The 23,021-nt window shown below is 48.9% G+C and overlaps 1 protein-coding gene across 1 annotated transcript; it reads right to left on the reverse strand.

Moving 5' to 3' along the window:
• Window positions 1–570: 570 nt before the first annotated feature.
• Window positions 571–22,093, reverse strand: PLEKHF2 (pleckstrin homology and FYVE domain containing 2). The gene is made up of 2 exons (XM_077270936.1): window positions 21,830–22,093; window positions 571–6,617 (listed from the first exon to the last, which is right to left on the reverse strand). The coding sequence occupies exon 2, from the start codon at window positions 6,602–6,604 to the stop codon at window positions 5,861–5,863; it is 744 nt and encodes a 247-aa protein (XP_077127051.1). The 5' UTR covers window positions 6,605–6,617; window positions 21,830–22,093; the 3' UTR covers window positions 571–5,860.
• Window positions 22,094–23,021: the final 928 nt, after the last annotated feature.

Below are 23,021 nucleotides of genomic sequence, written 5' to 3' on the forward strand. Positions count from 1 at the left end.
GGCCATGCACACGGCCACATTTCCAATGCTTTATTGGATCAGTGTGCAGGGTTTAGGAGAGGCTTTCTCTATTTCCTGATCTTGCATTATGCATCTCAAGTCACTGGCACCAAATATACCGGACACTGCGTATAGTCACCATATGGCCATGCACACGGCCACATTTCCAATGCTTTATTGGATCAGTGTGCAGGGTTTAGGAGAGGCTTTCTCTATTTCCTGATCTTGCATTATGCATCTCAAGTCACTGGCACCAAATATACCGACACTCCGTAGAGTCACCATATGGCCATGCACAAGGCTACATTTCCAATGTTTTATTGGATCCGTGCAGGGTTTAGGAGAGGCTTTCTCGATTTGTCACAAGAGGTTCTTACCTGATTTTAGCTCCCATAGTGTCCAAGGTCTCTTAAACCCTTCCCTTTCTACTAGATGTAATACTGCGCAGTCTGACCGCTCGCCTGTTCTGCCCCTTTCCGGGTTCACAGTGCATAAGAATGAAATCTGACGTTGTGAACGCCTTATGAGAGGGGGGCACAGAGGAAAGTATATTGCACGTTAGTGGGTTGTTAGCTGTGCGTGTACACCTCTGTGAAGGACAAGGAGACGCGATACAGGTTATTCTAGTAATAAAAGTTTTATTTAAACAAATTCCAAGTACAGTAAAAAGGAGAATACTGGATCTTTTAGGAAAGTGCTACACAAGATATAGTAATATAAATCTGTAGGAAAGATCTTCAAGGCAACACAGGAAAGTGGAACCCAAAATACAGAAACCCAGAAATACAGGCCAAAAGGAAAAAAAAAAAAAAAAAGTTAATTTCTTTTTAATGACTTCACATTTTGCAGCAATTGATAAGTGTCGTCTTAAAAACATTTTCATAGAAAACATAGAAAAAATAAGTATTAAAATGGAAGGTGCCAATAAACAGTCCGCACCAAACAGTGCAGATTAAAGTTTCCTTGCGGATTAGCATTAAGAGATTCGGATCAGTCTTACCCCTCCGGAATAGAAGGGGGACGCCGTATGTACAATGTGTAACCCAGAGTGTCATACCAAGCTGTGCCGAAAGTTATCCAGCCTTGAACAAGTCAATCTAATTGTAGTTTACCCATGTAAATCAGGGTTCAATTGTGGGATCAGACCATGTTCTAGGGCAGATGGCAAGAAACAGAGGATTTGGTAGCCGCGGTGGTCAGATTACTATTCAACCACCTCACTCCAGGTTTCACTCTCAGCAAAACTATGCAGCAGATAGACGATTGTCAAAAAGATACCCCCCCCACCCCCGAATGTAATCCTCTATCTCATGGACTTGTTTGGACCATCATTAATCCATCCTTGAATTGGCCATCAAGCCCATTCCATACGTGTGGGTACTAGGTGGGTCAGTCCCTCGCTGATCAAACATTACTGACCTATCCTTAGTATGCGGAATCAATGATTGTTCCAGGAAAGTACCCTTAAAGTTGGACTATTAAATCTGCAATGCTTCAATTTCCAACGGCTCCTACCATGGGCCACCACCATAAATTGGCCCATATTCTCTGCCCAGCTGGCATATAAGGCACAGAAGACTGATGATTGGTATCCAAAATTGTATAACGAGGATATGCGAGAATGGATGAGCTTGTGTAGGCTGCTCACGAACAGTACAAAAATACTTGAGTGCATAGTTTCTCAGAAAAAAACAGCCATCTTGGATCTGGATGGAAAGGGACATTATGCAGGGAAGGGTCAAAAGATGGTAATGGACAAATCCCAAGAGCCAGGTAGTCAATGCTCCCATTTGATTGCCATAGGTGCCTAACTTTTTGGACTATTGTGACAAAAAAAAAACAAAAAAAACCCCTAGCCTGCCTTTTGGTAGGCTACAACTTGCTCAAGCCGCAATTTACGTTGAAACCATAGCAAAGTAATCATTACAAAGGGCGACAAAGATTAGCTATAGGGTGCAGGTACGATCAAGGGATCCCAAATCTAACACAACCCCCTTCACTGTAATTATCAAGGGTTCAGACATCTTGTCTATTAGGACATTTGGAAACAAAACAATTCATAAATAACTCCAAAAAGCTAAATAACCTCTATAGGTGGATAAAAGATGTAGCCGTCTGTCACCTAATTCCTGCAAAAACCTATTTCTATAGCGAACCCTACCTGCCGATAGGCAACACGTCACAAACACGGAAACTGTAAAGATACACAAAGTAAAGAAACCCTCAGTGCAGCAGAAAGATCCCGCACACCGCAAATCCTAAAACTTCAGCTTCACTCATCATTAAGAAGACCGTCTTTTAGCTTCAGAAAACTGATAATACCGCTATCCTGCATTCTTAGAAACCCAACTTAACTCACCATTCTCCCAAATAAGAGAAACAAATGTTATACAGTCACTTTGTCACATCGGGGAATTACAAGCAAGTATCATATTCCAGAGCTGTATTCATAACTCTGCTTAAAGGGGTTATCCAGTCTAAAATGAAAAGTGTGCAGTCACTATGTAACTACAGAATTATGAATCCCCCCAGCGCACCACGATGAGCCGTGATGTATGCGTTATGCATACTCCTCAGCAGAACTCGTCTAGTGAGCGCAGGCTCATTCAATACAAGTCTATGGAGCAAGGGTGCGCCCACCAGACAGGCGCAAGCCTGGAAGTATGCATATCTGATACATTGCCGTCATTCCTGGCTTGGAAACCGGCGAATCATCGGAGTGCACATTGCATGCCCTGGGGGATTTAGAAGTCTGCAGTCACACGGAATAACTGCAGACTTTCCATTTTAGACCGGGCAACTGCTTTAATTACAGCGGAAATATTCCACAAGTGGTTACCTGGAGTCAAGCATTTAAAAAAAACCAACTCGTCTCTTCAATCCTCTGCCGATCCAGCACATGCCCTGAAGCGGTGTCTCCTGTATGGCAGGTCTTTATTTAGAAGACCGCTGCAGCCAATCACTGCTGCCTAGAGCCGAGCCATGATGCCAGGAAAGGCAACCGACTGGCTGCAGTGATCCAGTGGCAGACTGGAATCAGATTCACGTGCCGTCTTCACTTGAATCATGACTCGGCTCTGAGAGGTGAAACGCGCAGCATGGCCGGTGAAAGCTAAGGCCGGGGGTCCGCATCCTGGCTGCCTATAGACCGACTGGCAGACCACCGGAGAGCAAGGCTTGTATCGGCGGGGGATGGAAAAGTGGATTACTGTGTGTTTCTATTTTATAGCATTTTCTTCTATTTATTCATTAATTTTCAACCCCTCTATAAAAAAAAAAAGTTAGTAAGGCTTAAGTAAGTAAAAGTGGAAGAAATCGAGTCCCAGAAGACAAGTGCAGTAACGTTATTATAAATGGAGACCTGAGTGCAGTAAAAGCTTTCCTGTCGCCGGCACGCACGGGAACTTTACAGCTTGCATAGTTGTCATATTATTAGCTCAGCAAAGTGGCAGCGTACATCAGCGAGATCACCGCGCAGACTTTCCTCTTATTAGAGTATCACGAGTTACATTGAAAACGCCCAAACAAGACATACAAAATAAATTAAAACAAGGGGTTCATCTTTGGGAACACTCGAAAACCCCTATAGCTGTGCTAGTGGCCGATCTTTGGACAATGTGAGTGGCTTCTGATCATCTTTAGGCTGTGCCTGTGCTTATCAACATGAGGGATTAAGAAGATTGGAGGAAGTGAATCTGCCACTGGGTTTCTTCTATGTAATGTGAGAGCAGTATAATGTAGAGACAGAGACCCCGATTCCAGCGATGTGTCACTTACTGGGCTGCTTGCTATAGATTTCATTCAATCACAGTTTTTTTCTGCTGCAGATCTAGGAATGTGATCACTGTATAACCCCGCCGCCCCCAGCACTGATTGGCAGAAAACTGCCAATCAGTGGTAAGGGCGTGGTTGGACCAGGAGGCAGCTTGTGTCTCGTGATAATCTCCTGGTGATAAAACGCTAATTTTATTAAATCGCCAATAATCAGCCCAGTAAGCAATACAACGCTGGAATCAGGGTCTCGGCCCCAACATCATGCTGCTCTCAAATTATATAACAAAAATCTACAGACAAGATTCCCTTTAAGAGATCCATCCCATTTCCTTTGCAGGAAGAATGTTATCAAATAAGTCACAAGGGTTAGGATATAAAATGCCCGTCTTTGGTTTTGCACGTCATCAGACCCATTACTTTCTGTATCAGTGTTCTCAGTATTTTATGTATTAACTATACAACAACACAAAGACAAAATCCTCAAAGCCATCGATTGTGTCTATTTCGAAAGGCTTTGTTTTTACACATTGCTTAGATTGGATAGAAAAATACGTAGCTCAAGAAACCCCTTATGCTCCCGCTATAGAGCAACCACACAAAAAGAAAAATGTGCTTAAGATGAAGACCGTGAAAATATTCTGGAAGACGAGAAATCCACCACCGATCTGGTAGTGAGAAATTCCCTCATGCTTCACTTATGCATCATGGCTGTATTACTGATCTATGGTGTACGGATAATTATACGGCAGACTATATTGTAATAATAATAATTAAAAAAAAAGATGGATAGCGTATCGCAATGGTATTGTCCGCTAAAAGTGGTGCCAACATTGTGCCGTAAAGCGAGTGTCTAAGGCCTGCAAGCATGACATGGGCTCCATTACTGGCTACGGGCAGCTCGCTGTGGGCATGGGGACCTTTGGGCCTGAAGCACGAACTTCTCTCCCCCACCCAGAAATGTAGTTGTTGGGCACTCATAAGGGATTTTTTACGTTTAGCATGCATTATTTTCCTGATCTACTGCTCCCATACAAATCCACATGACAAAAAAAACACAAAAAATCCCCCCAAACATTTTGTGCTGTAGCTATACCACACTTGGCTTATTTAGTAGAAAACAAAAACAAAACCAGATATTAGCTTCAAGATCTGCCCCTTGTGAACATGATACCACTAATAAAGGATTTATGCAACGTTATAAAAATATATGGTAAAAAAAAAAAAAAAAAAAATTAACCTGTGGATGTAATCAGAAAAAAAAAAAATTTGAAGTTGTACTTGCCTATCTTTTCCCCAGTGTAAACCCTCCGGCGGTGTTCCCCCTGTGTCGTGTTAGTGGCATCATGGCTCCCATTGCCGAGCGGTGATGACAACAATACGGCACACAACCGCTGCGGCTACAAATGGGGCACGGCGTACACTGAACGTAAAAGTCAGCGAGTATCAGCGCTGGATCGACAGGGGAAAGAAAAGGTTCACGTAACGCAATCCATGATACCACTCGCCAGCTCTTAACAAAACCTGACTGTGAACCCACAACAGTAAAAATGCTAAAGTATAAATCCAGCCTTACAGACTTGTGCATCCCCAGCCATGATTCCCGAGAGAATTGATAGTACAGCAATCTAACAGGTCCTGGTGTAAAGGTGCAATCTCCTCGTCAAGTACAGAAGTAACATTTCCCAATTTCGCCGCTGAAAGGCACGTGGCGGAGATTGTTTGATCACCCTTAGATCAGTACAAAAGTTGAATAGGAATATAGAAAAAAAAACAAAAAAAAAAAACAAGCAAATTTTATAGATTCAGAAAATCTCTATAAAACTATCTAAACGCTGTGGAGAAGAAGCAGAAAAAAAAAAACCCACTGAACAAAAAGATTATAAAGATTTCCTTGAAAGAACCCAACTGGTTGTTAAACCAAGGCACATGTAGGTTAATATTCTCAGGCAAAGGAGCATCACTGATTTTGGGGGTCGCCAACTGAAAAAAACAGGATTTATGCTCCCCAGTAAAAAGCAGCCACATGTAATGTTTTCCTTCCTCTCCCAGTAAACAGTCCTTCCCGAGAGAAGTGGTAGTTGTCCCCTCAGTCACTGCTGTCATCGTCGTCGTCATCGGACATTTGGTGAGACATTTGGGGGGAGCTGGAGAGAGAGTCAGATCGGCCGGGCAGACAGGCGGGCAAGTCTCCGTTAGACAGACGTTCGTAGCAGAAATCACACACCCGCACGGCCTTAGAAGCCTGGTTCGGCAAAAGGAACTTTTTCTCAGAACAGGGTCCACAAACAACAAATCCACATTTCCGGCAGTGGTGCCTCCGATTCACGGGGGTAAACTTCACCTTCTTGCAGCGCATACAAGTGGGGGCTTCGGAATCGGGGATCCAGACGGCAGCATGTTCGTTATTTGGGGTCTTCCCGCTTTTTGAAATTAAATCATACACACATTTATTGATATGGTTCATCCACTCGGATTTTTCCGTCGCTGTGGCCGCGTAAACGGCAAATGATTTGGTGGGGGTTTTGATGAGCCACCCATTCCGCAGATCTCCCTCGTCCTGGATGGAGTCAATGGTGACGTTCTCCAGGGGAATTATGTGCTGCTTGTTGTACTTCTTCTTCTGGATAACGATATTTCCGTACACCAGGATGTCATTGAACAGGAAGAACTGCCTCGCTTTTGGCTTCTTTCTGCAGAGTTTTGTTAAGACTCCTTCTCCGATCAGAACCCGGCCATCGATCGCCAGGGGTTGACCGGCTGTGCCGAAGCAGCCTTCAACTACGTTTATCCGCCTTGCATTTGCTTCACTGTTTGCTAGACGATCCACCATCTTCTATGCTGATCTAAAAAGGGGACAAAAATAAAAATATGTCAGTTTTTACAATATAGGAGTTCTTCAGCCTCATTAACAGGCGGTTGAACGAACGTGCTCCAGTAAGGTGTTATCCGCCATGCTCGGGTGTTAACCGAGTGACTTCAGTGTGCTGGAATAATATGTTCGAGTCCCTACGGCTGCATATCTCATGGCTTTTCAACAGCCTCAACACAGGCCAAGAATTGCCAAACAAACGGGTCTAACAGCAGCGAGACCTGCAGCCGTGGGGATTCGAACATAGTATTAGAGCAAGCTAAAGTCACTCTTAGCACCCGAGCATGGCGGATACCACCTTATCTGAGCACGATCACTCATCACTAAACCTAATGGATGAACATTGCTGTTGTCAATGCGATTTTGGAGTATGGGGGATGTCACATACTTTAGTTTGGTTCAAAACTAAAGACTTGCAAGCACCTTTTCCTCAGAACCTCTCATGATGGAAGACCATGTCTTTTTGAGGCGGGTCCACTTACTTAGAATGGCATATGTTCATTCCGTGTAGCAGTTTTTCTATGTCAAAACATACAATATGTAAGGAAAAAAAAAAAAAACGTCAATGGCGAAACTGCGGTAAACCGAGCCAAGCCTCCAAAGAAAAAAAACTTCAGGAAAAAAACACTGCAGTTTATAAAAAAGATTTGTGGGCACATACTATTATTGTGCCACGACGGTGCGCCAGTGAAAACCAGCCAATGGCTGGAAGTCATAGGAGACCGTGATTTGTGCTACATTCTGCAATACTATGGTATTGTAGTATGTAAGTGACCAGACAATTGCAGGTTCAACTCCCTTAAAGAGGACTAAAAGTGCCGCAGGAAAAAAAAAGAAAAAAAAAAAAAAAAAGGTACCAGTATATTTTGAATTAACCCCATTTTCAACACATTAAAAATATTTAAAAAAATGCATGTGGTATGGCGGTGTACACAAAACTCTGAATATATTAAATCATTTAACCTACTGTATATACCCATGTATAAGCCGACCCAAGTATAAGCCGAGGAACCAAATTTTGCCACAAAAAACTGGGGCTCCCCAGCCCTGTCCTTGTATGCAAGGCTCCCCCAGCCCTGTCCTTGTATGCAAGGCTCCCCCAGCCCTGTCCTTGTATGCAAGGCTCCCCCAGCCCTGTCCTTGTATGCAAGGCTCCCCCAGCCCTGTCCTTGTATGCAAGGCTCCCCCAGCCCTGTCCTTGTATGCAAGGCTCCCCCAGCCCTGTCCTTGTATGCAAGGCTCCCCCAGCCCTGTCCTTGTATGCAAGGCTCCCCCAGCCCTGTCCTTGTATGCATGGCTCCCCCAGCCCTGTCCTTGTATGCAAGGCTCCCCCAGCCCTGTCCTTGTATGCATGGCTCCCCCAGCCCTGTCCTTGTATGCATGGCTCCCCCAGCCCTGTCCTTGTATGCATGGCTCCCCCAGCCCTGTCCTTGTATGCATGGCTCCCCCAGCCCTGTCCTTGTATGCATGGCTCCCCCAGCCCTGTCCTTGTATGCAAGGCTCCCCCAGCCCTGTCCTTGTATGCAAGGCTCCCCCAGCCCTGTCCTTGTATGCAAGGCTCCCCCAGCCCTGTCCTTGTATGCAAGGCTCCCCCAGCCCTGTCCTTGTATGCAAGGCTCCCCCAGCCCTGTCCTTGTATGCAAGGCTCCCCCAGCCCTGTCCTTGTATGCAAGGCTCCCCCAGCCCTGTCCTTGTATGCAAGGCTCCCCCAGCCCTGTCCTTGTATGCAAGGCTCCCCCAGCCCTGTCCTTGTATGCAAGGCTCCCCCAGCCCTGTCCTTGTATGCAAGGCTCCCCCAGCCCTGTCCTTGTATGCAAGGCTCCCCCAGCCCTGTCCTTGTATGCAAGGCTCCCCCAGCCCTGTCCTTGTATGCAAGGCTCCCCCAGCCCTGTCCTTGTATGCAAGGCTCCCCCAGCCCTGTCCTTGTATGCAAGGCTCCCCCAGCCCTGTCCTTGTATGCATGGCTCCCCCAGCCCTGTCCTTGTATGCAAGGCTCCCCCAGCCCTGTCCTTGTATGCATGGCTCCCCCAGCCCTGTCCTTGTATGCATGGCTCCCCCAGCCCTGTCCTTGTATGCATGGCTCCCCCAGCCCTGTCCTTGTATGCATGGCTCCCCCAGCCCTGTCCTTGTATGCATGGCTCCCCCAGCCCTGTCCTTGTATGCATGGCTCCCCCAGCCCTGTCCTTGTATGCATGGCTCCCCCAGCCCTGTCCTTGTATGCATGGCTCCCCCAGCCCTGTCCTTGTATGCATGGCTCCCCCAGCCCTGTCCTTGTATGCATGGCTCCCCCAGCCCTGTCCTTGTATGCATGGCTCCCCCAGCCCTGTCCTTGTATGCATGGCTCCCCCAGCCCTGTCCTTGTATGCATGGCTCCCCCAGCCCTGTCCTTGTATGCATGGCTCCCCCAGCCCTGTCCTTGTATGCATGGCTCCCCCAGCCCTGTCCTTGTATGCATGGCTCCCCCAGCCCTGTCCTTGTATGCATGGCTCCCCCAGCCCTGTCCTTGTATGCATGGCTCCCCCAGCCCTGTCCTTGTATGCATGGCTCCCCCAGCCCTGTCCTTGTATGCATGGCTCCCCCAGCCCTGTCCTTGTATGCATGGCTCCCCCAGCCCTGTCCTTGTATGCATGGCTCCCCCAGCCCTGTCCTTGTATGCATGGCTCCCCCAGCCCTGTCCTTGTATGCATGGCTCCCCCAGCCCTGTCCTTGTATGCATGGCTCCCCCAGCCCTGTCCTTGTATGCATGGCTCCCCCAGCCCTGTCCTTGTATGCATGGCTCCCCCAGCCCTGTCCTTGTATGCATGGCTCCCCCAGCCCTGTCCTTGTATGCATGGCTCCCCCAGCCCTGTCCTTGTATGCATGGCTCCCCCAGCCCTGTCCTTGTATGCATGGCTCCCCCAGCCCTGTCCTTGTATGCATGGCTCCCCCAGCCCTGTCCTTGTATGCATGGCTCCCCCAGCCCTGTCCTTGTATGCATGGCTCCCCCAGCCCTGTCCTTGTATGCATGGCTCCCCCAGCCCTGTCCTTGTATGCATGGCTCCCCCAGCCCTGTCCTTGTATGCATGGCTCCCCCAGCCCTGTCCTTGTATGCATGGCTCCCCCAGCCCTGTCCTTGTATGCATGGCTCCCCCAGCCCTGTCCTTGTATGCATGGCTCCCCCAGCCCTGTCCTTGTATGCATGGCTCCCCCAGCCCTGTCCTTGTATGCATGGCTCCCCCAGCCCTGTCCTTGTATGCATGGCTCCCCCAGCCCTGTCCTTGTATGCATGGCTCCCCCAGCCCTGTCCTTGTATGCATGGCTCCCCCAGCCCTGTCCTTGTATGCATGGCTCCCCCAGCCCTGTCCTTGTATGCATGGCTCCCCCAGCCCTGTCCTTGTATGCATGGCTCCCCCAGCCCTGTCCTTGTATGCATGGCTCCCCCAGCCCTGTCCTTGTATGCATGGCTCCCCCAGCCCTGTCCTTGTATGCATGGCTCCCCCAGCCCTGTCCTTGTATGCATGGCTCCCCCAGCCCTGTCCTTGTATGCATGGCTCCCCCAGCCCTGTCCTTGTATGCATGGCTCCCCCAGCCCTGTCCTTGTATGCATGGCTCCCCCAGCCCTGTCCTTGTATGCATGGCTCCCCCAGCCCTGTCCTTGTATGCATGGCTCCCCCAGCCCTGTCCTTGTATGCATGGCTCCCCCAGCCCTGTCCTTGTATGCATGGCTCCCCCAGCCCTGTCCTTGTATGCATGGCTCCCCCAGCCCTGTCCTTGTATGCATGGCTCCCCCAGCCCTGTCCTTGTATGCATGGCTCCCCCAGCCCTGTCCTTGTATGCATGGCTCCCCCAGCCCTGTCCTTGTATGCATGGCTCCCCCAGCCCTGTCCTTGTATGCATGGCTCCCCCAGCCCTGTCCTTGTATGCATGGCTCCCCCAGCCCTGTCCTTGTATGCATGGCTCCCCCAGCCCTGTCCTTGTATGCATGGCTCCCCCAGCCCTGTCCTTGTATGCATGGCTCCCCCAGCCCTGTCCTTGTATGCATGGCTCCCCCAGCCCTGTCCTTGTATGCATGGCTCCCCCAGCCCTGTCCTTGTATGCATGGCTCCCCCAGCCCTGTCCTTGTATGCATGGCTCCCCCAGCCCTGTCCTTGTATGCATGGCTCCCCCAGCCCTGTCCTTGTATGCATGGCTCCCCCAGCCCTGTCCTTGTATGCATGGCTCCCCCAGCCCTGTCCTTGTATGCATGGCTCCCCCAGCCCTGTCCTTGTATGCATGGCTCCCCCAGCCCTGTCCTTGTATGCATGGCTCCCCCAGCCCTGTCCTTGTATGCATGGCTCCCCCAGCCCTGTCCTTGTATGCATGGCTCCCCCAGCCCTGTCCTTGTATGCATGGCTCCCCAGCCCTGTCCTTGTATGCATGGCTCCCCCAGCCCTGTCCTTGTATGCATGGCTCCCCCAGCCCTGTCCTTGTATGCATGGCTCCCCCAGCCCTGTCCTTGTATGCATGGCTCCCCCAGCCCTGTCCTTGTATGCATGGCTCCCCCAGCCCTGTCCTTGTATGCATGGCTCCCCCAGCCCTGTCCTTGTATGCATGGCTCCCCCATCCCTGTCCTTGTATGCATGGCTCCCCCATCCCTGTCCTTGTATGCATGGCTCCCCCATCCCTGTCCTTGTATGCATGGCTCCCCCATCCCTGTCCTTGTATGCATGGCTCCCCCATCCCTGTCCTTGTATGCATGGCTCCCCCACCCATCCTTGTATGCATGGCTCTCCTACCCCTGTCCTTGCATGCATGGCTCCCCCATCCCTGTCCTTGCATGCATGGCTCCCCCATCCCTGTCCTTGTATGCATGGCTCCCCCATCCCTGTCCTTGTATGCATGGCTCCCCCATCCCTGTCCTGGTATGCATGGCTCCCCCATCCCTGTCCTGGTATGCATGGCTCCCCCATCCCTGTCCTGGTATGCATGGCTCCCCCATCCCTGTCCTGGTATGCATGGCTCCCCCACCCCTGTCCTTGTATGGTTGGCTCCCCTACCCCTGTCCTTGCATGCATGGCTCCCCCATCCCTGTCCTTGCATGCATGGCTCCTTAATCCCGTCCTTGCATGCATGGCTCTCCTATCCTTGTATGCATGGCTCCTATTAAAAAAACAAACATCCTACTTACCTTCCCTGCGCGCCCTTGCTGCATCTCGCTCCAGCTCCGACAGCTCTTCCTGCCAAGCGATCACGTGGCCCCGCTCATTAAGGTAATGAATATTCACTCCACGCCTATGGGAGTGGAGAGGTGTGAATATTCATTACCATAATGAGCGGGGCCACGTGATCGCTCAGCCGCAAATGCTGCTGACGTCGGAACAAATGAGATGCAGCGAGTGGCGCGCAGGGATGTAAGTAGGATGTGCGCTGGAATCCGGCGGCTGCGACTGTCACTGTGCGCTATTACAGAGATATGAACACTCATTTCTCTTTAGCACAGGCTTTAGCCACAGCCGCCGGCTCCCGCCTCTGACCGGCTGCTCCGCCGCTCCCCTTCCCAAGCCGGCTTTCTGGGAAAATGACTTGTGTATAAGCCGAGGGTAGCATTTTCAGCACACAAAAAAAAGTGCTGAAAACTCAGCTTATACACAAGTATATGCGGTAATAAGTAAAAGAAAAAAAAAAAGTCAAAACGCAATAATTGCAGGTTTTTTGTTTCGGCCACCGGAAGAAAACGCAATAAGGAGAGATCAAAAAGTTGCGTCAAAGTCATCTTACCACGCAAAATATTTAATTTTTTTTTTAAAGCCCTACACAGCACCATTGACTGAGTGTTTCAGGTCTTGGAAAGTAGCATTTCTTTTTGTTTTTTACAACTTCATAAAAAAAGTTAAATTAAAAAAAAGTTTGGTATTGCCTTAACCCCTCAATTACCACCAATACGTCTTTTAACTGACCTACTATATAAGAGAATAGCCTCCCCATACAGGTGACAATCCCGCAGCTGCCGGCTCTACAGTATAGCCGACAGCTTGCTGCATCAGCCATGATCAGCGGTGGCACCGTCCAGATCTGCTTAACCCCTTAGACGCGGCTGTCAATAGCGACTAGATTATATAAATGGTTAACAGTGTGGGGGCTTCTTCTTTATCCCTATCCGCACCCTGAGATCATAATTGTGTCTCCCTGATGTTTGCCATGGCAATTCACAGCCAAACAGCGGCCTTAGAGTCTGACAGCTACACTGACCTGTTCAAAAGTCAGCGACATTTAGTTGATAAAAACACACTTTCATTCCGGTCATGTCACTTTGCACTAATTCCTGAAAAGCATCTGAAACGTTAATAAACTGAAGTTTTCAATATGTCGGGGGGTGCGGTTTTTAAACTGGTATAACTTTTTTATGGTCCTATATGTTGGAAAACCTCCAAGTCACTTCAAACCTTGAATAGGTCTCTAAAAAAACAAAATTTAGTAAATTTCCTTGGAAAAAAAAAAGAAAAATTGCTGCTACATTTTGAAATCTCCCTAAAGGCTAACAAAATAAAAGAACATTTTACAAATGATGCCGATGTAAAGCATGAGGGAAATGTTAGTAATGTTTTTCTGTGGGTATGACTATCTGGATTAAAAGGATAGTCATTCAAAGTTTGCAAATTGCAATTTTTTTATTTTTTGTTTTGACATTTGTCAAATTTCTGTTTTTTTTTTTTGTTTTTTTTTTAAATAAACAAAACATATTGACCTAAATTAACCATTATCATAAATTATACTGTGTTACAAAAAAAAATAAAAAATCTCAAAATCATTGGGATTTGTTGAAACATTCCAGAGTTAAGACATAGCCGAACTCAGATTTAAAAAACTTGGCCCAGTCACTAAGGGGTTAAAAGGGAACCTGTAACCAGAAAAAAGAAAATGCTAATAGCCCGCAGATACGGGGTTAAGTGGTGACTGAACCTGCGCCATGTCGAGACGAGATGGTGAAAATAAACACAGTGGATGCAAATCCCATAGAACAACCTGGAAACTCGTAAAACAGTGAGGAAAACTTTAGTAGAACTCTGAACTACTGATGTGGGAATGTTCCACTATGTGGCATCCGCTGAACTGCACGGCTGCCCATCTAATATGCACCTGTAGGTGGCGCTCTTCTAGGGGCTCAGGGTAACAAGCCTCCTATTTATACATCTCCAGGAAGGACAGAAAAATGACCCAAGTTCTAAGAAAAGACTCTGCAGAGCTGTTACATCAAGGTGAAGTCCTTACTAACATACAAAGCCAGGAAAGACTTTAACCCCTTAACAACCAGGGGCATTTCAGTTTTTGAATTTCCGTTTTTCGCTCCCCTCCTTCCCAGAGCCATAACTTTTTTATTTTTCAGTCAATATGGCCATGTGAGGGCTTATTTTTTGCAGGATGAGTTGTACTTTTTAACGAAACCATTGGTTTTAACATATCGTGCATTGGAAAACAGGAAAAAAATTCCAAGTGCGGTGAAATTACAAAAAAAATTAAAAATATACAATTACACCAGGTTCACTAAATGCTAAAACTGATCTGCCATTATGATTCTCCAGGTCATTACGAGTTCATAGACACCAAACATGTCTAGGTTGTTTTTTTTTTATTTTGGTGGTGAAAAAAAAAAAAAAAAAAATCCAAAACTAAAAAACAAACAAACAAAAAAAAAAAGGTGCCATTTTCCAATACCTGCAGCATCTCCGTTTTTTTGTGATCTGTTGTTGGGTGAGGGCTTATTATTTGCGTGCTGAACGTAAAACGTAATTCTGGCATTTTGACTTTCTCGTTACGCCGTTTAGCGGTGAGGTTAATTTTTTTTTTCTATTGATAGATCGGGCGATTCAAAACCCGGCGATACCAAATATGTGTTTTTTATTTTTTTATTGTTTTATTATGATTGGGGCAAAAGAGGGGTGATTTGAACTTTTATATATATATTTTTTTTTTAGTTTCCGTAGTTTACTGCATCCAATAATTAATTTGCATTGTATTGCATGAAATATGTAAAAATCATACAATGTGATTTTCTGGTTTTTATTTTTAGATTCTGTCTCTCACAGGTGAAGTGTACCTACGATGAAAACTACAGACCTCTCCGATCTTTGCCGATTTTGCAAGTTTTCCCACCTACAGTGTATCAAACACTTAATTTTTCCCACTGTATTTATGGCGGTCCCATAAAGAATGAATGGAGCGGTGGTTAGTATTCTAGACCTCCACTCCGTTCTGTAGGGCAGTGCTCCCCAACTCCGGTCCTCAAGAGCCACCAACAGGTCATGTTTTCCGGATTTCCTGACTATTGCCCAAGTGATGGAATTCTTGCCCGTCTAGGTGATGCAATCATCACCTGGACAATAGTAAGGAAATCCTGAAGACATGACCTGTTGGTGGCACTTGGGGGCACTTGAGTGGGGGACACTGCTATAGGGGCTTCTCCAGAGCCCTGTTCTGGGAATCAATGGGGACATTTCCACCGTCCTATAGACCGTTTCCATAACATTCATAGGTTTGATCAAACACAGAATTAAGATGATGTCTTTCAATAAAACAAAAGACTTACTGTGCATTTATGCTACTTATGGCAGCGCTTACACTTTTTCCTAACATCTGTATTTATGCTGAGGGGGATCAGGCGTCCAGACCACACATGTACATCCTGCACATAGGCAGAAACACGGCCGCGCTCACACTCCACTGCTAAGAAGACGGCGGTCACAAGTGACGCCAGGAAGGGAACTTCTGCTACTTGGTAAAATGAGTCACACACATTACATAACAGTCAGCTGAACCCACTAATTTAGGCAGGACCAGACAGCGATTATAGGAGGCGCTTGTTGAATTTCGAAACATGTACTTATTTTTTTTTTTTTTGTGGGAAATATTTCACTACTAGGGATGAGAAGACTTGTGGATGTTTGGGTCTGTCGGAACTTTATGCAAAAGTTCGGTTCGGGAACCAGAACGGTACCCGAACTCAATCCCAGACCCCAGGAGGACCAGAACCTCCGAAGGATCCCACTATGTCATGTGTTTGACAGCGTGGGAACAGCTGCTCTGACCAGCGGTAACCTTACTGCCGGTCACAGCGCTGCGGTTCCCACGCTGTCACACAGATGATAGCGTGTGAGCCAGCATCACTGACCGGTGGTGAAAAGGATTACTGCCGGTCAGGCGTCGACTGATGACTACTACTCTCATCAGCGTATGCCTGGTCTCATTGAGAGCAGAGCCGGCGCCTGAGCATACTGAGAAATGGCAGTGAGATAATTAGTACTGTGCGTGTTGCTTACTGTACATGTATTTAGCTAATAAATAAAAGAAAAAAAAATTGGTGTGGGGTCCCTCTTATTTTTCCTAACCAGCTGAGAGAAAGCAGACAGCAGGGGTTTGGTATTATTCCTGGAAGAGGCCAATATCCATGAAACTTCCCTGGCTATTAATATAAGATCACAGCTGTCTGCGTAGCCTTTACTGGTTATTAAAATGGGAGAACTCCCACCAAAAAACAATGACATGGGGTCCCCCTATATTTAATAACCAGAAAAGGCTATTGATATTAATAGGCCAGTAAGGCAGGCCTACATGTGTTGTGGCTGTTGAGACATGCAGCCGGGGGGACTCTAACATTTTTCAAGCACCGGAGCATGCTCAGATAACACCTTATCCGAGCACATTCTCTCGTCATTACACGATACATTGGTCTTATCCAACATTGGGAAGCGTACTATTTTGCACTGGCATTGGTAACCTGTGACCAATCCATCAATGATATGTGACGTGATAAACATGGAGTGGAGGCATTAAGTGAATACTTTAAAGATTTGGTGCAAACGACAATTTTTGATAAATTGGCGTTGGACCTTATTATTAGGCTACTTTCACACTTCCGTCTTTCAGCTCCAGTCACAATCCGATTTTTGAGAATGCAGGATCCTGCAAAAAAATTTGTAGGATCCTGCATTTTCCCATAGACTTGTATTAGCGACGGATCACGACGGATGGCCACACGTCGCATCCGTCGTGTTTTGGCGGACCGTCTGGAAAAAACGTTCAATGTAACGTTTTTTGTCTGCGTCGGGAAAGTCAGTTTTTCCCCTCTGAGCATGCCCGGAAGGATTTTCAAGTCCGAGAAAAAAAACTCTCTCTCGATACGTCGCACACGTTTTTCACTATTTTCATGACGTCCATCAATCCGTCATTTTGCTACACTACAACGGACACAAAAAAAAACGGAAGTGTGAAAGTAGCCTGAGGCTGCTTTCACACTAGCGTCGGTACGGGGCCGTAGGGCTACGTCGGCCCGACGCATACTGTGAAGAAAATGCCCGACGTTGGCAGGGGAAGCAGTCTTACGACGCTTCCGCTGCCCCATTGCAAGGTCCGGGGAGGAGGGGGCAGAGTTTCAGCCGTGTATGCACGGTCAAAAATGGCGGACTCGACGCACACAAAAAAAGTTACATGTAATTTTTTTTGTGCCGGCTGTGCGCCAAAACACGTCGTGCGACGGTTGCGACATGTGGCACCGCGTCGCAATGCGTCGCTAATAAAAGTCTAGGGAGAAAAAACGCATCCTGCGGGCAACTTTGCAGGATGCGTTTTTTCTCCACAACGACGCATTGCGACGTGCAGTGCACGACGCTTGTGTGAAAGTAGCCTTAGTGTTAGGGGTATGATCTCTCCGCTCAAACCTTTCTACACACATTAGGACACGCAAGCATTCTTTTCTCAAATCACATGAGCAACGTCTGAAAAAGCAGGAAAATAAATAAACTTTAAAAAATACTGAAAGACCAGTATTGGTGATCAGCCGTCCTAAAGAATTTTGATGTTGGAGGAGCAGGAAAAAAGCCGGGTGAGTAGCAGACGGGTAGCTGGACCGCACACACCTCTCAGCTGCTTTTCCACAAACATATCACATTAAGACAGCAGTGACAGATGGCGACGCGGAGGAGCCAGCGCCGACATACTGGATGTAATCATTCACCAGACCTGACCCTTATAAGCTCATCTATAAAACACTATTAGGTTATCTACAGCAAGAAACAGACCTGCGGCAATAAAAGTGACATTACCCGGCTGACACCACTCGCCGTTCCCAACAAATGACGTGTAGAGAGCAACGGAGGAAATAGCTCACACAATATTGCCTTAAATTTAGAAAAGTGACTGTAAGCTCTGATGTCGTGATGTACTGCAAAAATAAAATGGGAATAAACTACCTACTGGGAGCAGAGACATGGCCGGCAGCACAATGGTGAGATTTCCGGTGTGGACTTCTTGCCTGTACCGTACTGGTGGCTGCCACCTTTCCAGGTCCACGGCTTATACTTAATGGGCCGACAGTCTTCTGACCCCAAAAAACAGCCTCCTAGGAATAGGTGATGCTGCCATTTCAGGTCAGGAGACCTAAGGTCAGGCGCAGAACTGCAGACGTTTCACAGACCGAATACGACAGCGGCTAGAAGTATGAATTTGGCCTAAAGGCCACTACATACCATAGCTGAGAGCCGGCGGCCATCTGATGTGTATGGGAATCTCCTGAGAGGTGAGGACAAAGAACAGAATGGTCAGCCATTGGGATTTCAACAGTCGATCCTCCAGTTTTCTCCGCAACTGAGCCGAGCGCTGTGGGGAGTCAGGAAAATTTACTTACTGCCGAACAAACAAGAAGCCAACAGCTCTCACGTGCGGCCATCTTTATTATGGGGCACTTGTTTCTTAGAACACTTCAAGATGGAAAGAAAGTTCCCTGTACACAGACTATAGGCTAGATAAGTGGGCACTATAGACGCAGTCCCCGAGCACATGCCCCTGTAGTGGGCACTATAGACGCAGTCCCCGAGCACATGCCCCTGTAATGGGCACTATAGACGCAGTCCCCGAGCACATGCCCCTGTAGTGGCCACTATAGACGCAGTCCCCGAGCACATGCCCCTGTAGTGGGCACTATAGACGCAGTCCCCAAGCACATGCCCCTGTAGTGGGCACTATAGACGCAGTCCCCGAGCGCCTGCCCTGTAGTGGGCGCTATAGACGCAGTCCCCGAGCACATGCCCCTGTAGTGGGCACTATAGACGCAGTCCCCGAGCACATGCCCCTGTAGTGGGCACTATAGACGCAGTCCCCGAGCACATGCCCCTGTAGTGGGCGCTATAGACGCAGTCCCCGAGCACATGCCCCTGTAGTGGGCGCTATAGACGCAGTCCCCGAGCACATGCCCCTGTAGTGGGCACTATAGACGCAGTCCCCGAGCACATGCCCCTGTAGTGGGCCCTATAGACGCAGTCCCCGAGCACATGCCCCTGTAGTGGGCACTATAGACGCAGTCCCCGAGCACATGCCCCTGTAGTGGGCACTATAGACGCAGTCCCCGAGCACATGCCCCTGTAGTGGGCACTATAGACGCAGTCCCCGAGCACATGCCCCTGTAGTGGGCACTATAGACGCAGTCCCCGAGCACATGCCCCTGTAGTGGGCACTATAGACGCAGTCCCCGAGCACATGCCCCTGTAGTGGGCACTATAGACGCAGTCCCCGAGCACATGCCCCTGTAGTGGGCACTATAGACGCAGTCCCCGAGCACATGCCCCTGTAGTGGGCACTATAGACGCAGTCCCCGAGCACATGCCCCTGTAGTGGGCACTATAGACGCAGTCCCCGAGCACATGCCCCTGTAGTGGGCACTATAGACGCAGTGCCCGAGCACATGCCCCTGCAGTGGGCACTATAGACGCAGTCCCCGAGCACCTGCCGCTGTTCTTCGTTGCTGATGGTTTTGCTGTCATTTTTTGCAGCGGCTCCGTGCCAGTGTCTTTTTCCTATAATTTTAGCTATAAAAGAGCTGGCAGCTTCCACATGACGCCGCCTGAAAAATGAACACGTTACTTTTTTTCACCACTTCAGTGTGTGGATGAGATCTGTAACCGTCACATTCACTTTTTGACAACAAATCTGGATGGAGACTCCACATGTCCACCCAGTGTGAACAACCACAAGGGACGCACTCACACATACAGCTCTGATGCAGTTTTTTTTGCCAGTAGTAGTAGTAAAAAGGAAGGAAAAGTGGAAAGAACGATTCTTCTCAGTTTTGTTTCTACTTCCGTCTTTGGCTCAAAGAAATGCATAAAAAAAACGGAATATGTAATGATATATGTCCGGTGTGTGAGGAGGCGGCCGACATTAACTGCAGACAACTCCTGACACACACACCTGCTGTGGTGCCTTTGTGAAGTCGAGCGTAACAAGATCTTGTAATAACGAAGGGTTACACTTGTGTTATTTCCTTATGTGGCTGCAAAACAAATGTGCAGAAAGGTCACAAATCCAGATCTATCTGCTCACACACCGGAGGGAGGTCCGACCATGGAGCCCGCTAGAGCCGAGGCGCTCTACAGTCAGTCCTTCTGGGCTGCCCGGCCATCACTAGGCCCCGCTCAGGCGTGCACTTCATAATGCTGGGAGGCCCCAATTCATCATTGGTGTTTCTCGGCTTTTCTGGAGTAATTTCCACCTTCTTTAGTGGCTTCAGCGTCGGCCCATTAATCACACCCAGATTCATGAAATGTCACTTTTACCAAATGCTGCACTTTTTAGCCATTGGAGAATCTCACCCCGCGCCCCAGTGGAGCTATCACATTTGCGACTTTTGGTGCTAAAATGTCTCCATAGTTGGTCAAGGACAAGAAAAGATTTTTTTTTTGCCAGATTCATTGAACGCATGGATCATGCAAAGAATGTGATGCAAAAGTCAGCAGCCGACATAGAATTGTCACTGAGCCGAAGCTGTGAGGGTCACGAGGGCACCAGACTGTTCAGGTCTTTCCCTACAGTCCTCCCACCCCCCCAGGGCTCTGACCTTACAGTCCTTCAACCCTGGGACCTTGACCCTACAGACAGTCCTTCCACCCCGAGGCCCTGACCCTATAGCCCCCCCCATGGCTCTGACCTTACAGTCCTTCAACCTCAGGGCCTTGACCCTACAGACAGTCCCTCCACCCCGAGGCCCTGACCCTACAGTCGTCGTCCCTCACCACCCCCCAGCTCTGACCCTACAGTCCCTATCCCCCCCACGGCTCTGACCTTACAGTCCTTCCAACCCACGGCTCTGACCCTACATTCCCCATACCACCCCGGGGCTCTGATCCTACTGTCCCCTCCCCTCCCTCTCGGGGCTCTGACCCTATGGTCCCCGTCCCTCCCCCCAGGGCTCTGACTCTACAGGCCCCCATTACCCCCGCTCCCCTGGACTCTGACCCTACAGTCCCCATTACCCCCCCTTCCCCTGGGTTCTGACCCTACAGTCCCCATTACCCCCCCTCTCGGGGCTCTGACCCTACAGTGGCCGTTACTCCCCCTCCCCTGGGCTCTGACCCTACAGACCCCCTTCTAGCTCTTCATACTGCCTCCTATGGAGCATCACAGCGTATGAGAGTGACCCATATGAGGCTGCCATCACGTCCCCGGGCTTCGATTCTTGCTGCTTGTGATTTGGGCTGGATGAATCTAGTGACAAGCTCAGAATCAACTGGGGGTGATAATTTCCACTATCATCAGCGGCACAGGGACCTGTGATTTATCTGGCATCGCCGGCTTCTACATCAGAGGTGAGCGGTGACATGACGACCCCGTATACGGACAGAGATGAGGGCTCGATCGGCAGGAACATCACTTGTATCCCGTCCACTATAATAGGGCCGGTACAGGGGGTCTTCTCGCAATCGCTCACCTCCGATGAGACAAAAGTAACCAGAAACCCCCTCCTGCAGGGACGTATATCACACAGGGGCCGCTGTAATGTGTGGGACCACTCATCACTCGCTGCCTCCATCCACTTCTATGGGTCTCTAAGCAGAGCAGCCAGGAGCTCCCATACAGATTAATGGAGAGATCCATCACGGGGCCCCAGGTAAGGTGCAGGGCCCCAAGGTGACAGGTCCTGAGGATAAACAACACAGACGTCACTTCCCAATGTAACACAGACCCCAACAACACAGGGTCGCCCACCCATCCGGAGCGAGCGACCACCACTCCCACCAATGTCTATGATACAAGTGCAAGTCCGGGATGTCGGGCGATCTGCACCAGGCGATAGTCGGCCGATACTCCAGCCTCCCGGGGAAGTTATGAACCAGAGGACGTGACGATAACATGGCCACCTCGGTGCTGAAAGTTACGGCGCCTCTTCCTGCCTCCACAACTTACCCGAGGCTGCACCCAGGCACGCCGTCCTCCGCACCGCACCCTCCGGTGACCGCCGGGAGTCTCCTACACCGGGGAGGGAGACACGGAGAGCCCGGATTATACACAGCAGACGCGCACTCCCGGGAGCGGCCACTCCTCTGGTCACGTGAGCCTGCGCCCCGCCCACAGCACGGAGGGAAGAGTGGTGACCCGGCTCCGCCCCCTCACTGTGCAGCCATCAGTGCGCAGCCGCAGAGCTAGTGCCGCCGTCCTGTCAGACTGTGGCCGCACCGTGCGCACAGAGTGCGGCGGGCGGGTGGTTAGGGTAAAGTCCGAGCAGGCGGCGCCATAGTGGGGGAGGCGCCATAGTGGGGGAGGCGCCCGGGGCAGTGACACTCTGCCGTCACACCCAGGGCTGCAGCTGCTACTGGAGCAGTACGGGGCAGAGTTAGCACATGACCCAATTATCACACCCTAAAGTGACAACAGACCACAGGAAAAGACAGAAGACCCCACCAAAAGTGAAATAAAGAGCTCAGAGCAGCTGCCATGGCAACCAGTTGATCTCCAGGGGTCCCGTGCTGGGTGTGTCCCCCAAATAGCACCCTAAAAACTTCCACCACACCCCGACTGCTGCACAGATCTGTCACTGCTCCTGCACGATGACAACTCGATGATTAGTATTTGTAAAGTTTTTCAAAGTAGTAAAATGTAAAAAAGCAAAACCTCCAAGTTTGGGCTAGGTGTAATTGCACCGACCCGGAGACGTTCGCCATTTCTGCTTTATATGGTTTCTACTGTGCGGAATAAATGACGTAATAATCTTTGTGCATTTTGATGTAACGATTGTCGCTGTTTAACCATTTAAATCCTGCCATCTGACTTACCGTTAGGCTGGAGTCACACATAACGTGTAAAAAATCGGTCTGTTTTTCACGGCCTAGAATCCCACAAATGTTCCCGAACAGTGATCCGTATGTCATCCGTGTGCAATGCGAGGATGCGATTTTCTAGCATCCCTGTGACATCCGTATGGTGAGATTTTCTCGCCGGCTTGCAAAATGGACATATAATGGATCCCGGACCAGAAAATCATGAATAAATAATGTGGAAGCCTATTTATTGGCTCTACATGTTCCATCCTACTAAAAAAATATTGCATGCGCCCCAGTGCGATTTTGTTCACCAGAGTGGGAAAGCCGACGGTAGGGGC

Source organism: Ranitomeya variabilis, chromosome 6 (genome assembly GCF_051348905.1).
Source record: "Ranitomeya variabilis isolate aRanVar5 chromosome 6, aRanVar5.hap1, whole genome shotgun sequence".
In the NCBI taxonomy this organism is placed as follows: domain Eukaryota; kingdom Metazoa; phylum Chordata; class Amphibia; order Anura; family Dendrobatidae; genus Ranitomeya; species Ranitomeya variabilis.